This window comes from Scomber scombrus, chromosome 19, assembly GCF_963691925.1.
Source record: "Scomber scombrus chromosome 19, fScoSco1.1, whole genome shotgun sequence".
Lineage (NCBI taxonomy): Eukaryota > Metazoa > Chordata > Actinopteri > Scombriformes > Scombridae > Scomber > Scomber scombrus.
This window is the reverse complement of record NC_084988.1, coordinates 9,186,943-9,203,731: the sequence shown is the minus strand read 5'-3', so window position 1 is coordinate 9,203,731 and position 16,789 is coordinate 9,186,943. Positions and strand designations below refer to the sequence as shown.

General features: G+C 38.6%; 1 protein-coding gene across 1 annotated transcript; it reads left to right on the top strand.

The window, feature by feature from the left end:
* The first annotated feature begins 2,019 nt into the window (after window positions 1-2,019).
* Window positions 2,020-16,645, top strand: LOC134001282 (voltage-dependent T-type calcium channel subunit alpha-1H-like). The gene is made up of 30 exons (XM_062440846.1): window positions 2,020-2,198; window positions 2,602-2,695; window positions 3,371-3,507; window positions 3,793-3,887; window positions 4,517-4,676; window positions 5,311-5,632; window positions 6,074-6,166; window positions 6,415-6,569; window positions 6,741-6,936; window positions 7,686-7,834; window positions 8,301-8,486; window positions 8,620-8,737; window positions 8,836-8,991; window positions 9,125-9,214; window positions 9,319-9,419; window positions 9,658-9,781; window positions 10,046-10,114; window positions 10,356-10,540; window positions 10,713-10,839; window positions 11,145-11,270; window positions 12,239-12,328; window positions 12,508-12,703; window positions 13,272-13,435; window positions 13,644-13,753; window positions 13,861-13,994; window positions 14,115-14,173; window positions 14,663-14,741; window positions 15,141-15,262; window positions 15,392-15,558; window positions 16,501-16,645. Exons 1-30 carry the CDS (start codon window positions 2,020-2,022, stop codon window positions 16,643-16,645), a joined length of 4,128 nt encoding a protein of 1,375 aa, XP_062296830.1.
* Window positions 16,646-16,789: the final 144 nt, after the last annotated feature.

The following is a 16,789-nucleotide window of genomic DNA, read 5'->3' as shown; positions in this document are numbered from 1 at the left end:
AGTTTGTTCTACACTAACAACATATATGCAGCACATGAGTCATGTCAACCAAAAGGTCCAGATATCTATATAGATAAACTAGATGTTTCCATAATATACACCCTTAATGTGCTAAATTCATTAATTGGCAAGCTTAAACTCAAATGACTTTTTAAATATTTTAATGCAAATACACATTTGATTCATTATTTTGCCAACTGTGTTACAGACAAATGTTGCGTCATACAAAACATATATGAAATACTACACATCTGATAACACAATTGTTTGAAAGTGTTTGAGTCTATTCACCAGGGGTTTTGAGATGATCTGTCTAACTGATTTGAAAAAATACATTTTGAGCACTAACACCATGCAGCACATAATAAATGTATAGCACCGATCACAAACAAATAAGGACAAACTGAGCATGTTTCTATCACTACATTTTACAGTAATATTGTTTAATTTCGCAGAATCTGATGTCTGAACCTGTTTACTGTTAACATTTTAAATCACTATGGCAACAGAGTTCAACTTTATTACCTGTTAACTTTTGTTAACTTTATGGTGACAGTATCCTGAAAGGATCTCTAATAATATCTCAACACCGTACAAGTGAACAATTTGACAGCTGATCCGCTTTTCTTCTCTGGTAAGTGTCTTTGGCCCAGTTTGTGAGACACCATCTCCAGTCTGTCAGTCTGTTAATCAGGACGTTTATGTTATTTTGACGCTTTTCATATTAATCCAGCAGCATGTTTTCTTCTTCTTTTCTTTAATGTCACTAATTTCCTCGTGTAAAATGCTCGTTACTTGTTGGTGTTTCTTCAGGCGTGTCTGCTCTCTGATGTATAGTGAGTGAGAGCGTTTATTATGATATGTAACACAAACAGTGACAGATCATCGGTGTAACTATTTTGTTTTTAGAGGCGGACTGATTAAAATGACACAATGGAGAGTCAGGCAGAGGCTGCAGGGCTGCATCTTCAACTCCGTCCATGTTTTATGAGATTAAGTTTGTTGATGCTCACCTCAGGCCGTTTATGATGAGTTTATTGTTGTTGTTGTTGTTGTTGTTGTTGTCGTCAGCAGCTTTGTCTTCTCTTTTCCCCGCAGTTGGGTTTTGGACCGATCATTTGTCGTTGTTATCCAAGAGTTAGCTAAATTCAGTGGAAAAAAAACCCACTGCTAGCTTGATATAATTTAACACACATGAGGAGTATCCACAGCTGGTGTACATACACGTAGTTTCGCGCCCTGTAGAGATGCATAAAAGTCCTCATATAAGATATAGCAGCAATAAATCCAGTTTGGAGATGAATTACTTGGAGACCAGGACAGAGGTGTCACACTGACTCAATGTTGTCTCTAGCAGAGGGTCTTAATGTCATTAAACCCTATTATAAAAATAAACTGGATCAAAATATTTCTGATAGATCCTGATAGCACGTGGAGTATCATCTCAACTCTCAATGTAATAGGTTGCAGATTACTAGTTACCCTATTTAAAATGTAATAAGTAATGTAACTATTTCAATTACTTAATCAAAGTAATGCAATTTAATACATTTGATTGCCTTTGGATTACTTTTCTAATTTTTCTAACAAATGTTTTCAACTGTTAGGGTTAATTTACCCATTAAACCCACCAAACATCACACCTAATCTACCCACACCCTCATTTTTATAGTGCAGCATAACTACTTTAAGGGATTTTAAAACTTCCTAATAAATAAAATAAGCATATTTTTTATTACATACACTTAGTGGTATGTAGCCATGCAGATAGATAGTTTGGGTTTCATTTGCTGAGACATTTAGATAATAGTTTGAGATGTATGCCATTATTATGAAAGAGTATGGAGTTTTGTTTGTGGGTCCTGTATCTTTGAAACATTATATTGTAGAAACATATCTTTACAGATTCAATGTCCTATTTCCTCATGGTGCTGTATGTCTGTTTACCCCTTCCTCTCTTTTCTCTAACATCTCTGTTTGACTGCCTCCCCCAGAGTTTCTGCGCATGGAAAACATATCATGACTGATGGTAAGAGGCAGGAGGGGGAGCGGCAGCAACAACCTTTGACTAGACAAGAAGCACCCAAATCCATGGGTGAGGGGAAGCTGCTGTATCCCGCCCTGGCCCCTGTGGTCTTCTACTGCATGAAACAAACCACGTGGCCCCGTAAGTGGTGTCTGAGCGTGATCAGTAACCCATATCCTTTCTCACTGCTGGAGATCTATACCTGTCTGACACCCTCTAAGACTAAATATGTGCAATGATAATAATTAACCAAATACCCTTCAAGCTTCATCTGATATTGGTGATAAATCATTTTAAATGGATACTGTGTATGCTGTGTGTTGTTTCTTTACTCTGTTTTGCAGTAGAAATCACACGTCTTAAATGTCCTAGAATCAGTTCTTATTTAGCAGAAAAATTCATTCAGATCAACAATACAAACTTCATTTGCAGCATACTCCCCCCCCCCATGTCTTTCTTTTTCAGATACTGCATACATCTGGTTTGCATTGTGTTTATTCTGTCATTATAAGTGCTGGTCTCTGTTTGAATGTTATTGCACGCCATGTGTTTTGACCTTAACCCCTTTCTTCCACATGGTTTGATTATACATCTGTACTGATGGTCCTGCTCAACTGTGTGCCTCTGGGCATGTACAAGCCCTGTGAAAAGATGAACCACGATCTAGAGGTTAGTGCGACCCCTGCACTGTTGTAAGTGGGCACTGGCAGTGAAATGTACTGTATATTTACTGTGACATGAATGCCTTCTTTACATATAATATTGAGAGGGCGTTCTCTCACATGGCAAGCACAATTTTCCTGTTTAACACTATTCACAACAGTGTCTATAATTGCAGCAGGGCTAGATAACTGTGCTGTGATGTGATGTGAATATTTTAGTGGATGAGTGATGCAAAGTTGTTTGGGACATAGATGTTGAGTTTCAAAGAAGAGATTGTGCTATTTTTAACTGGAAGACTAGTTTTAAAGTTCAGTGTCGCTACACTGCTTCAGATCTGGCTGATCACACAGCCACAGGCAGCATTTACACACAAAAGTGGCCATGATACTTCTTATACATGAAGGCACGTTCTCACATTGTGTTTAGATAATAACGCATCTATTTAATTTATTGTCTTTAGTACTTGGTGCTCTTGCCTAACTTGTTATTTGTCCCAGCATGCTCTTGTAGCAGTGTCATGGTGATTCCTTCTGGTATACATTGAATTAAGTGAGACAGACATACACAGTACTTTTGCCACCTATGTGAGCAGAAATGTTGTAATTTCTTTCCTTTTTTCTTTTAATTTCTTTACACACTTTATGGTTAACTGTCTTTCTTTTTTTTATCGTGCATGTTCAGGCATTGGATGCTTTTTTCTTTGCATTCTTTCTAATGGAGATGGTCATCAAGGCAGTGGCCCTGGGAGTCTATGGCCATCAAGGAAGTTACCTCAGCAACAGCTGGAACAAGTTTGACTTCTTCATCATCTCTGGAGAGTAAGTATCCTATAGTACCTTTCACTCTATTGTCTCTTACATCTACAGATTGGTGATAATAACAGCAGTCATCTTAGGAAAATCACATTTAATTGCCCATTTTCTTTAGGGGTAAAGACATTCAACAGAAGTGCAAAAGCACACTGGATTTAACTGGAGAAACAAAAATGTTTAGACAGTTTTTAATGATAAGACTGTGAGTGTATGTACATATTTATTTTTGTAAATGAAAGAACACAAACTAAAGCTATTTCTTCATGTTTCTGTCCACAACTGTCCCTGTAGGATTTTGGATCATATCCTGGCCTCTCTTGGCATCTTGACAGGGTTGAAAGTGTTTCAAACGCTCAGGCCGTTGCGACTGATTGGCAGAGTACCAAGTAAGTTGACATTTGAACATTTGCAGGACTTGATGAGACAATTAACTTGATAGGCATAAACATGCAATTCATTTTCTATCCACATCTGTATCTTTACAATAAAATTAACAATCTGTTATTGCCTAGGACAGTCTGAATATACAGTATACTGTGCATTGAAATACCAAACAATCAGAAAGATAGAAAGCTTTATTAAGCTGTGTCTTGATAGTATGGACTCAACTCTTTGGTCTTCATTTTGGAGTATTTCTGTTAGGTTGTCCACTCTGATGTATAATGTGATCCAGACCTCAGTGCTCGCTCTATAAACTAAAGGTAACTGACAATTGACACTGGATGATGAACAGATGTGGTTGGACAAAGACCAGACACAGGGAATCTGTGATGTCAAATCTCTGATGATGAAATGTTATGAAGCTGCCACTAAAAGTATTATCAACCACTGTTCAGTCCCTGCTATAAAGAAGTTGTTGGTTCCATCCTTACAACCTCAAGAGAGTTTGTTAAAGGGGAAAAGTCAACTTTCTATCAGGAATTAAATTCAAACATGCAGGCATATGTACTGCATGCTTGTGTACGTAAATGATCATTTCTGACTGCATCTTTACTGCCTGTATTCACTTCTGTAGGTATGCGAGTCCTGGTGATGGTGATTGTCGACACCCTGCCCATGCTTGCAAATGTTCTTGTCCTCTACATCTTTTTCATCCACATCTTTGGCGTTGTGGGAGTCCAGATGTGGGCAGGGAAGCTGCGTAACCGCTGCTTCCTGGGTGAAGATATCCCCACGTAAGGAATTTGTTTGGTCTTCTTGTGCAGTGTATTATTTTTTCCCCACTTCTTTCTGGGCTAGAGGTAGCACAAATAGCTTCCAGAGATTGCTATCATTTATAGCTGTAACTAACATTTTCAGTACTGTATAATTAGGTCTGCTAATTATTATCTCAATTACCTGAATACAGTTTCCTCTATAAAAGGTAACATCAGATCCTCATGTTTGTGGGTCTAGAACTACCAAATGTTTGTTTGAGAAATATGTTTTTAACTAACTAGTCTAATTGTCTTATCAATTAATTATCTAATCTTTTCAGTTCAACTAAGATTGATTTTTCATTTGCTTGTGTTGTAACAGTTTCCTTTTCAAGACTTATAAGGAAATCTAGCAATATAGTTAAAACTATATTATACCACTTAATTACATTACAGCGTTACAGGGTGTGACATGCATTTATGAGTTAATATTTCTTTTTTGTTTGAGTCAACTGTGTATAAATGTATCATTTATATATCCTACTGCATGTAGCTTCTGTTCTTTTCTCAACATACAGCTTAAAATATCCTATGATGGACTCTTATGTAATGAGCATCTCTTTATAGTCAATTCTGTGTTCAACCTTTTATCTTTTTATTTTTTTATATCTAGGGGGTACAACATGTCCCTAAGTCCATACTATGAGACCAAGCGTGGTAAAAAAAGCCCATTCATTTGTTCGGCTAATGTCAAGAAGGGGATGTTGCACTGCAGTGATGTGCCGCCTTACACCAAGGACGGGGTTACCTGCTCACTGGACCCTCGCCGCCAAGATTCAGCCGGGAAGGAGTTATTCCCTGCTGTTGGGGCCAGTACCAATAGCTGCATAAACTGGAACTTGTACTACAACGTCTGTCGCAACGGGAATGAAAACCCTCATGAAGGAGTGATAAATTTTGATAACATTGGCTACGCCTGGATAACCATATTCCAGGTATATTTAGCAAAGTCATCAAGGGCCGGGAGTTCAGATTGTCAGGGAGTGGAATCATGAAATTGTAATTTGACAGTTTTTTTCATGTGGTGATAGCCTTAATTGTGAGAGAAACACTGCACTTGTTTGACATAAATTGATTCTGTTCTTGACGGTCAGTGGAGGAGGAAGCAGTTGCTATCTGTCATCTATTCATGATCTATCTTATAGTTATACTCATTATTACTTTTTAGGAGTTTTGTATTTTGTTTGTTCTGAAGTTTTGTTTTGAGAGGTTATTAAAAGGTTATTTTCTTTCATTTATAGTCATAAAAATTGTTAGATTGTTCTTCTAATCTAATCTAATCTAAATAATGACTCACAATAAAAAAGTGAGGGGAACATTGCCATAATTATAGTAATATGTTATTGTTATCACTTTCTTTCTCTGTCCACCCCCAGGTTGTCACACTGGAAGGATGGACGGAGATCATGTACTATGTTATGGATGCAAACTCCTTCTGGAGTTTTACAGTTTTGACATTTGTCACTATTGTAAGTACCTATACGTTTACGGTCTCAAATTTATTCAAAATGTTGATTATGCTTTGGTATTCTTTCATATTGGTTGTTAACCAACCGCTCATACATGTTTTGTTGTTCTGTAAATCTGGTAAAATAACTTCAGTGACTATTGTATGAAATTACAGTTTTAATTGGGTCCTAAATATCGGACACAGTGCTACATGCACCAGCATTGGACTGGCTCACTTTAAATAGCCACTCTTTATCCCCCTAACCAGATGGGCTCTTTAGTCATGATGAATGTTTGTGCGGTCGTCATCGCCACCCAGTTCTCGGAAACCATGGAAAGGGAGACAGACGAGCCGCGCTCTGGCCTGTTCGTAAAGCAGCTCTTAGAAAAATTCCGAGACTTCATCATCTGTAAATTGGGCAGGTCAGATACTCCATAGACTGTTCATACAACCTGGTCGTTTTTAGCATTTGAAACATGATTGTTGGCAATTTTTTTTAATCTTCAACACCTCAACAAAAAGGATGTCAGATGCTTTCCTCCTCTGAACCAATTATCCACTGTTTTTAATACTTTTATTCCTTTTACCAATAGACTTTGTAACAACAAGGTGAACCCCACTGACAGTGGCAGCAGCAAATATTCACTGTACAGGGGCACACTGACTCAGATCTGGAAGCCAACCAAGGAAAGACTTAGGAGGGTTGTCATGAGTAAAATCTTCGACCGATCGATCATGGTGGCTGTCTTACTCAGTGTTCTCACCATAGCCATAGAGCACCATAAGCAGGTGAGGAGGATAAGAGTGTTTCTGTCTGCTTAAATATTTGCCCTCTCAAGGCTTAGGTAATTTCAGGTGTGTAACCTAAACGATTCCCTGAGCGGTTCAAAGCTAAAGTGACTCTGGCAAGATGTTACAAACGAGTGCTAGCTGCCTCTGTATTGGTGCAAACCCACATTTTCATTCACAGTAATGGAATAACCATGTAAACATGTGTGATGACGTGATTTTTTCAGCGATGTCATGCTTGTACCTTCTATTGCTAATGCTATTTATTATACAGTGTATGGACATCTATAACTCCTTCAACACTTTGTCACCCTCAGTTGATCCTATAGTGCTGCTTGGCTCCTCATCTGCTGACAGAATAAAAACTAAAGCAAACCACTTTTTCTTCTGATTCAGCAAATTTTGCAGATGTTCTCCACCTCTTGAGGGCCAGTAAAAGAAAACTGCAATTTGGCTTCAGTATTTTTTTATTGGGGGATGAAGAGAGAGACTTTCCAGATTGTCCTAATCCCAAACAGGCAGACACTCCTCTCTTTACAGATGTCATATGAAACCTCACACAAAATATGATAGTAACTCATCAAAAGACTTCTGTGTGCGTTGCAGGTTATGTTTTATAAATGCATAGCTATTCAGCTGTCAAAAACATTTAAAAAGCTTACTGTGTGTCAGCTGTGCTTGCCATGTATCTCTCTCATAATCACTATCTCTCTGCCCCTCTGTCCTTTCCTCTTCTTCTCTCCCTACAGCCTGCAGTGTTGACACATGTGTTAAAGAACATCAACATCACCTTCACCGTCATATTTGTAATAGAAATGGCCCTAAAGCTGCTGGTTCTCAAGTTGGCATACTTTAAAGACAAAAACAACATCTTTGACTTTGTCATCGTTATGATCAGGTAATATAAATAATAAATAAAACCCACACACACTGACCTTTGACCTCAACATATTGTTTTGTCCTGTAATTCCTGAAATTCTCATTATATCCGTATTTCATTGTTTGAGTGTGGAGGTGGGGGAAAAAGTACATGTGCCAGCTACACTCAACTCTCATTGGAGCCACATATTTAAACTTTTCAGGTTAAAATAAACATTTCACGTTTCAAGCAAACTGCACTCTTTGTATCATATTGGAGGTTGATGACACTGACCAATGTGAGAATTTAGAATAGTGGTTAGAGTGCAGTGCATGCCAGTACTGACACATTTTAGAAATATATTGCACAGTGTAACCTAAAACCTCAATATACAGTTTACTACATACACAGTTACAACTTTCAGACAGAGTTGGCCATATGCAACCAAAAACTTTACAATTTGTCCAATAACGTACCAAAATGTGGTTGTTTTTGTGGTTTTCAGCTTGTGGGAGATAATTGCTAAAGCTGACGGTAGGTTGTCAGCACTACGTGCATTTCGTCTGCTGCGGTTTGTGAGACTGGTTCACTTCCTCCCTTACCTGAAGGCACAACTGCTTGTGATGAAGAGGACCGTAGAGAAGGCAGCCGCGCTCTGCATGCTGCTGCTGTTTGCCACCTTCATTTTTAGGCATGTGCACTCCTACACAAATTGTTCTTCTCTACATGTCTGCCTGCAGGCATCTGTAAAATCTGTCACATCTGTCGCCTGTGAGATGCAGACATTTAAATGATCCTGATTGCATTTTCTTGTTTCTTTGCAGTGTGCTGGGTATGCATATGTTTGGATGCAAATTTAGCTTCAAGTCGGAGCACGGAGACATCATCACTGACCGCAAAAACTTTGACTCACTCCTCTGGTCCATGGTCACTGTATTCCAGGTTAGTTTTGACTGCCTAATTTATGTATTCCTCCCTTTGCAAAATGTGCATCAATCTATGTCTGTGTTACTCTCTTTCATTAAATCTCATTAATCTAGATTCTGACTCTGGAGGACTGGAATTTCGTCCTGTACAATGCCATGGCTTCCACTTCCCCATGGTCAGCTTTCTACTTTGTGGCTCTTATTATGTTTGGAAAACATGTGCTCCTCAATGTACTTGTGGGCATAGTTGTTAAGAGCTATCAGGCGAAGGTAGGGATCTCTGCCTTAGTAGTACATACAATGAATAATCCAGCGGCTACATGTTTTATAGTTTAACGAACGGCACATGGATCCAAACACTTGCATGCACCCCTATGCTGACCTCCATTACCTGTTGTCCCAGGACTCCCTCGATGAATCAGACTCCTCTCTCTTGCTCAGTGAGTCCTCCAGCTCTAATGAAAATCCATCCAATCCAAGAGTTAATGTTACGGTAAGTGATGCAGTAAAAAGCTGTTTTATGATCAAAGAAGAAAAAAAAATCTGCAACATTTTGCTCGTGTGTGGAACCTTTGTTTTGTTCATGCTTTGGGTAAGGAGTGGCGGCAGATGTGTAACTTCCCATGGATCCAGAAAGTGCGCCGCTGGTGCGAAGCACGTGAAGAGTGGTCATTCTACGTGTTGTCTCCACAGAACAGGTGAGTGTCATAAACCCACACACACATGCACAGACAGAGACAATTTAATTATCTCTTTAATTCTGGTTAGGGTAAGGCTTCTCATGCCTTTAAAGTCACAGTGAAATGGCAGTTAGAGTGTCTTTGTCTTATCATAATGTGGATTCAGTTATGACATTGATTGGATCAGATCTCTGATGCAATTGGATAGATCAAATCAAATAGAGCCTGTAAAAATGTGAGTGTGCTTTGTGTACAGGTTTCGTATCTGTTGCCAACATGTGGTCTCGCACAACTTGTTTGACCACATGATTCTGCTCTTCATTCTGCTGAGCTGTGTCACCATCGCTCTGGAGAGGCCTGGAATAGACCCTGGAAGCAAGGTGAGCCACGCATACATGTAACCCTCTGTTTACCCTGTAGACAAATGTACAGTAAATCCTCACAGTATGGTGAGACATACACATACATATCCAATCACACACACACAAGCATAGTATGACAAATATAGACAGACACACACATTCTGCACATGTGAGGCCACACAGTAGACACACACTGAAACACACATAATATGCACAGTCACCCTGGATATTGTATTTTAATTGAACAAATAATATGTATGTGAATCTCCTTCTGTCATTTAGGAGCAATGGATCCTGAATATGTCCCGCTACGTATTCTCTGCAGTGTTTTTTGTAGAGATGCTTTTTAAGGTAAACATCAGCTTTCTATTTTAACCTTAGAGGTAATGGTGATTGGGAAACAGTATTATATTCTTACAGATTAATACAATTTGCTTCATGGCTTCTGATCTGTTGAACTCTTCTTACTGAGCCCAGTTCCCAGTCAGACTGCCTTTAAAATAGATTTCATAACTCCAATTTGTAGCTGAAGTAGTGTTTAAATGAATTAATGATAGCTTAAGCTTGTGTTGACTTGTTGTGCTTTAACAAGGTTCTAGCGCTCGGTGTGATGTTTGGGAAGGAGTGCTACTGTAAGTCTTCCTGGAACATCATGGATGGTTCATTGGTGATTCTGTCTTTGGTCCACATCTTTGTCTCTATGCTCAAAATGGACAAAGGTAACATGTTGGGCATGGTGAAAGTACTACGCCTGCTCCGTGCACTTCGTCCACTGAGGTACATCATTTATTTTGTGTGTATATGTTGGTTTTATGTTTGTGTAAGTTGATACTATTGCATATGTTCATGTTAAGCATCCCACCTTTACTCCATATTTCGGTTAGTTGTGTCTGTAAGCACGTATGCTGATTCTAACAAACATCTTCTTGTTTATGTGTGTGTGTTGCAGGGTGATCAAGCGAGCTCCGAGACTGAAGCTGGCTATTGAGGCTCTGATTGCCTCAGTTAAACCCATCGGGAACATTGTTCTTATTTGCGGCGCCTTTTTCTTATTCTTTGGCATCCTCGGGGTGCAGGTGAGATGGCCCACCCACACACACACACAAACACACACACACACACACACACACACACACACACACCCTAAGGGACACGTTTAGAGCTGGCTAAAGATCCACTGCACTTACTACAATCACTTTTTTACCCTGACTGACAATCAAGCAAAGTGTGAAAATAAAATAAAAACATGTCACCCAGCCTCTGATGATATTATTGGTTTTATTCTTGGCATTAACGGTGTAATAACTACTTCTGATGCAGTTGAGATGATATGAAGACAAAAACAACCTGACTCTGTCTTTATCTCATACAAACAATCTAGCTGTTCAAAGGGAAGTTCTACTACTGTGACGGTCATGACACACGAGCCATCACCAACAAGACCGACTGTCTGTCGGCCAACTATCGCTGGGAGAAGAAGACGTACAACTTTGACAGCCTGCCTCAGGTACGCACCAGGGAGAGGAAGAGAGGGAGAGGAAGAAAGGCAGAGGGATGCAGGAAGATAGATTAGCATTCACTCCCACACTAAATTAACTAGCTAAAAACTACATATAAAAAAAAACTGATGACACTGGGAGCTTCTGAGTTGGTAAATGATATCTGCAATAAGGATTTCATTTTTGAAATGGTAAAATGGAATTAGAAAGTCCTCAGGGCTCAAGTTAATCATGCTGTTAACACGTTTAATTTAAAAACTTTAAAAAGATTCTGTTGATTTGTTGTTTTATTGTTTCTTGATATACTGCAGTTTCTGTGTGTGTATCTTTCTACTGTGTTTAATTCAGTGTTTCTTGCCCTCAACAAATAAAAAGCTCAACAGTTTGCAGTAAAATTGAACAATGAGGTGAAGAAGCAACATTTTACCCAGATTCCTTGATTTAAGTATTCTACATTTTTTTGTTTTTAAATTTGTTTTTTAAACTAAATAATTTGTACAGTCACAACCAAAGTGAAAGACCACATGCACATGTCCACTCTGAATATTCTTTTAATAATGCACTAAAGCAATATGATACGTGTATTTCTCCATAATTCAGTGGCTGTGTGTTTAACTGTCTTCAAATTTTGCACAATTCATCTTGTAGGAAATTATGATATTTCAGGACAGGTTTTAGATCATATCCTCTAATCCTCATCACCATCTAGTCAGCATTATTATGGCTATGCGTGATTTTTCAGATTTGGATCCAGATGCAGATTAAACATGTTCTATTATTAGAGTTGTGAATTAAGAGACCCAAGCAGTGCTGAAATAGGTTTCCTTTTAATTTGGTTATAAAAACAACAGCAACAACATATTCAGCTAAATGTGCTGAATTTGTGCGCACTAACCAAACTCAGGGTCTAATAATACCAGAACTTGGAAAATACCTGTGTGTTGACTTGACAGTTATTTCTCTGTTTCCCATTCAGGCTCTGATGTCCTTGTTCGTAATGTACTCTAAGGATGGCTGGGTGAACATCATGTATGACGGACTGGACGCTGTAGGAGTAGACAAACAGGTGTTGTTTCTTACAATGTGGCTGATGTTTTTACACTTTCATGCACATGACAGGGAACAATGGCACTGGGGGGTTTATTTAGGAATATGAGGGGATGATGAAAAGTGTTGTTTGTCTATAAAGTTTTACGTCTTGCACACAATAAAATATAACCTGATGTTTCCTCTCTTCTCTTTCAGCCTGTGAGAAATTACAACAAATGGATGCTTATTTTTTTCATCTCGTTCATGATTGTGAGCATCTTTCTTCTGGACATGTTTATTGGGGTAATGGTGGAGACCTTCCATGAGTGTATGCAGGACCAAAAACAAGATGAAGCCTTACCAATCGATGAAGAACAAGTGATAGAAGAGCAGACCAACAAAAGTGCTGGTTAGTGGTTTTTTGTTTTAGCTTTGCCTTTCAGAACCTACAAAAATGAAAAGAGAAAGATTGTCTAGGTCACACAAACATTGATTGAAAGGTGTGGGTAATGCCAGAATGATGCATGTTACTACACGACTGCAGCTCACCCTCCTTAAAAAACAATCAATGAAATCTTTGGAAACAAAATCAAGCCAAATGAATCTCCCACCAAACTGAAAAATATACATTGTTTTTTTTGCCGTTTAAAGAAATACTACTTTTTTTTACCTGGAGTAAAATGAGAAGATTAAATAATTTCATTTGTGCATATTCAGCCTGTTTGCACATCAGTGCAAGAAGTGAGAGTGACTCAAAACAGTGAAGCTGTGAAATAATCAAACACTCTGAGGAGAAATGTGTGATAAATGTCTTTGTGTGACTTTTTCACATTACACATCATCATTCAACATACAGTTGATATTTATTTATTTGTGTGTGTATGTGTGTGTGTGTGTGTGTGTGTGTGTGTGTGTGTGTGTGTGTGTGTGTGTGTGTGTGTGTGTGTGTGTGTGTGTGTGTGTGTGTGTGTGTGTGTCTGTTCCAGATCCTGAGCCGGAGCCGGTGCCTTATTATGAAAATTACTCCCCCCTGCGTCGCTGTATTCACACTCTGTGTACCAGCAACTTCCTGGACCTCTTCATGACTGTTATAATTATCCTCAGTGTGTTGATTATGGCTTTTGAACATTATAATCAACCTCAGGTAATGCACACACATAAACAAACACACACACACACACACACACACACACACACACACACACACACACACACACACACACACACACACACACACACACACACACAGTCACTGTTACCAGTAGTTGCAAGTTTATAACGGCCACAAGAAATGAATTTGCATCTACTCTGTGAGCAGAGAGTAATAAATGTGTGTCTCTGTGTGTGTTCAGTATGTGCTGAAGCTCATGGAGTATTCGTACTATGTGTTCACTGCCATTCTAATCATTGAAGTCCTGCTGAAGTTTGTGTCGTTTGGTGCACTGAGGTTCTTTCAAAACAGGTAACGCACTGGAGTCAGAGAGAATGAAGTTTTCCTAATTTGCATTTGCGTGTTAAATATTTCGAGGACCTAAAATGTCATATCATTATGTCTGCATGTGTGTTTAGATGGAACCTGCTAGACCTCGTTATAGTCGTGGTCTCCATCGTTAGCATCATTTTCACAGAGATGAAAATGGCAGACGCTATTCCCATCAACCCCAGCATCCTCAGAGTCTGCAGAGTACTGAGACTTGCACAAGGTAAACACACACTCAACAAAACGAAACCTTATTCATTCTAAATGTATCTGCGTGTGGCAAATATATAAGGTTTGGTGAGTGTGTGAAGTATGCACATATTGCTCCTGTGTCTCTCCTCAGTGCTGAAGGCCAAAAAGATAAGACTTCTGCTGAAAACCGTCATCAAGACGCTGTCACAGGTAAACACAGACACTCTGGAGTTGATTTTTTTTTCTTATCTTATATGTGATTTGTTCTTTTCATTTAAGCGAATATGAAGATTTTGTTTTGCAAAAAAAAAAGCAGTCAGGTCCTGCTAGATTTTAGCTTATATTATTGAATTGAAATGTTTTGCCCACATTACGGTATGCAGATTCTCACCCTGAAGTGTCTTTATTTGCATACTGTTTGTCATGTACGCCAGTCAGTTGTATTATTAAATCTACAAACTAATAGAGACTAAATACATCATGCAGGACCTGATTTTCAAAAGTCAGGAGGCTATACAGCATCGTTGACTCCCTGATGGGAACAAATGAGAGCAGATAGAAAACTGAAAAACTAAAAATACTTTCATAAGTTTAGAAAACAGTTTGGATTAGAAATGAATCCCTGTGTCAAATAAAGGCTTTTGTTTTTCCTTCAGCTGAGCTATGTACGTAAAGCCTTACATGCTTCCTCTATTTCAGGTTGGAAATCTATGTCTGCTCTTCACATTCTTCTTTTTCATCTATGCAGCCTTAGGAGTGGAGCTGTTTGGCAAGCTAGGTCAGTAACTCTACTAGCACATTGGATAATGCAAAGGATCATGGTCCCACATCTGATTCCAGTTTTAATGTTGTTGCAAAGGAAACAAGAAAACTCTTAACCCAAACCTAAAGTAGTAGTCTACAATAAAAAGTACAACAAAGTGCAGTAAATAACACAACTAACCCAGAGCAACAAGTTACTAGTGCCATTTCATTCAATACAATCAGTAAATACTATAGAGCTACTGTCCTGCCTTCTTGGCTGACAGCTGATCAAGCTATGTGATAAGAGATAACAAAATATTAATACGTTTAAAACTTTTTGTTTCACTTCAGGAAAATTCTTTGCTGTAGAAACCAACATGTACACAGAGCAGAAAAATAAGTGTGTTTTGTTGTGTGCTACTGTGTTGATCAGAGTGCACAGACGATTACCCGTGCATCGGCTTACATCGACACGCCAACTTCAAGAACTTTGGGATGGCCCTGCAAACACTGTATAAAGTCTGCACAGGAGACAACTGGAGTGCGATTATGAAAGTATGCATAAACTCAGACATGTATACACCCAAGTACACATTCACATTTATTATCTCCTAACCATCAAACCAAACTAATAAGTCAGTATATAGTCTCAGTATTGCTGTCTTTTTCTATGAATCTTACCAGGACACGCTGCGGGAGTGTCGCCCCGGTAAAAACTGTGTGAGTTACCTCTCCATGGTCTCACCAGTCTACTTCTCCAGCTTCGTTATTATGGCTCAGTTTGTGCTGGTGAACCTGGTGGTGGCGGCGATCATGCAAGCACTGGAGGAGAGCAACGAGGTAAAGGAACTGCAACCATTCAGACGTAGAAAGCACACAAACATATAACAACTCCACTGTCATGCTTTATTCTACAGTTCTGTCATCTTTCTAACATTTTCTCAACAACAACGTTCACATTCAACAGACTAGAGCATGGTTGTTCTTACATAGGTCAGCCTACTGGACAGAAGAGAGACAATATCTTTATTTCCCTTAAATTGCAGACTAAAAACTCTTTTAGTTAGTGCAGCTGAACATGAAGAATTCAATGTACGCATTTAATAACTTGTCCACTACTAAACTAATAATCAATTAATATTCATTTGGGTTTAAATTGAGCTTTTCTTTCCTTTTGAAATCAACGACTGATTATAAACTCAGAACAACTGAATAAATTCAACTGCCTCAGTACTCAGTCTTTACTTTTACTTTAATCCATACCAAATCACTAAAAACAACAGAAGAAATGACACAGAGTCCACTCGTTGTAGCTTCATGCAGAAAGAATCATTGATAGCCAAATGTAATAACATGATAGTGCATCTGAAGAGTACGGTTTAGAACCTGCTCTATGTGTAAAGTGCCTTGAGATAACTTTGTTGTGATTTGTCGCTATACAAATAAAGATTGATTGAGATTGATTGAGGGACAATTTGCACATTATGATTGCATGTGAATCTGCATGTCTAGATATCAGTACAGCAATATGAGAAATGTGTTATTTTATCATTTTGTTGAATAACCCTTTAAACTTCAATCCCACTGTCAAAATACATAATCTCACACCGTACACAAAATCTTTGCAAAAAAGTATAAAACCTCACAAATCAGAATTCTCCAATTCATGAATAATCCAAAAGCAAAATCAAAACAGACTAAGATTTGTTTTCTGACTTTCTGAGACTGAAATGTAACAGAAGAATATTTAAATATTTCAGAACAACCCTACTAACTTCTGTCTCCCCTCGGAGGAGGAAGAAGCGCATGAGGCCACGGAGCTCCCGCCATCTGCAGGAGAGAAAGCTGGATCCAACTCCGTCTCCATCTCCAGCTCCGGCTACGGATCCGGTTCTTGTGACCTCAAGGTTACCAGGGAAATTCCACAAACATAAATGAACGTGTTGTTTTAAGCAGGAATATAAAAATGTGTAAATAAGATTGTATATACCTGTAAGATTGTTTAAATGCCACGTTAATTTTATTGTACATGGACACTTCTTAGACAATTAACTAACTAATGATTATTTTCTTGATATTTTG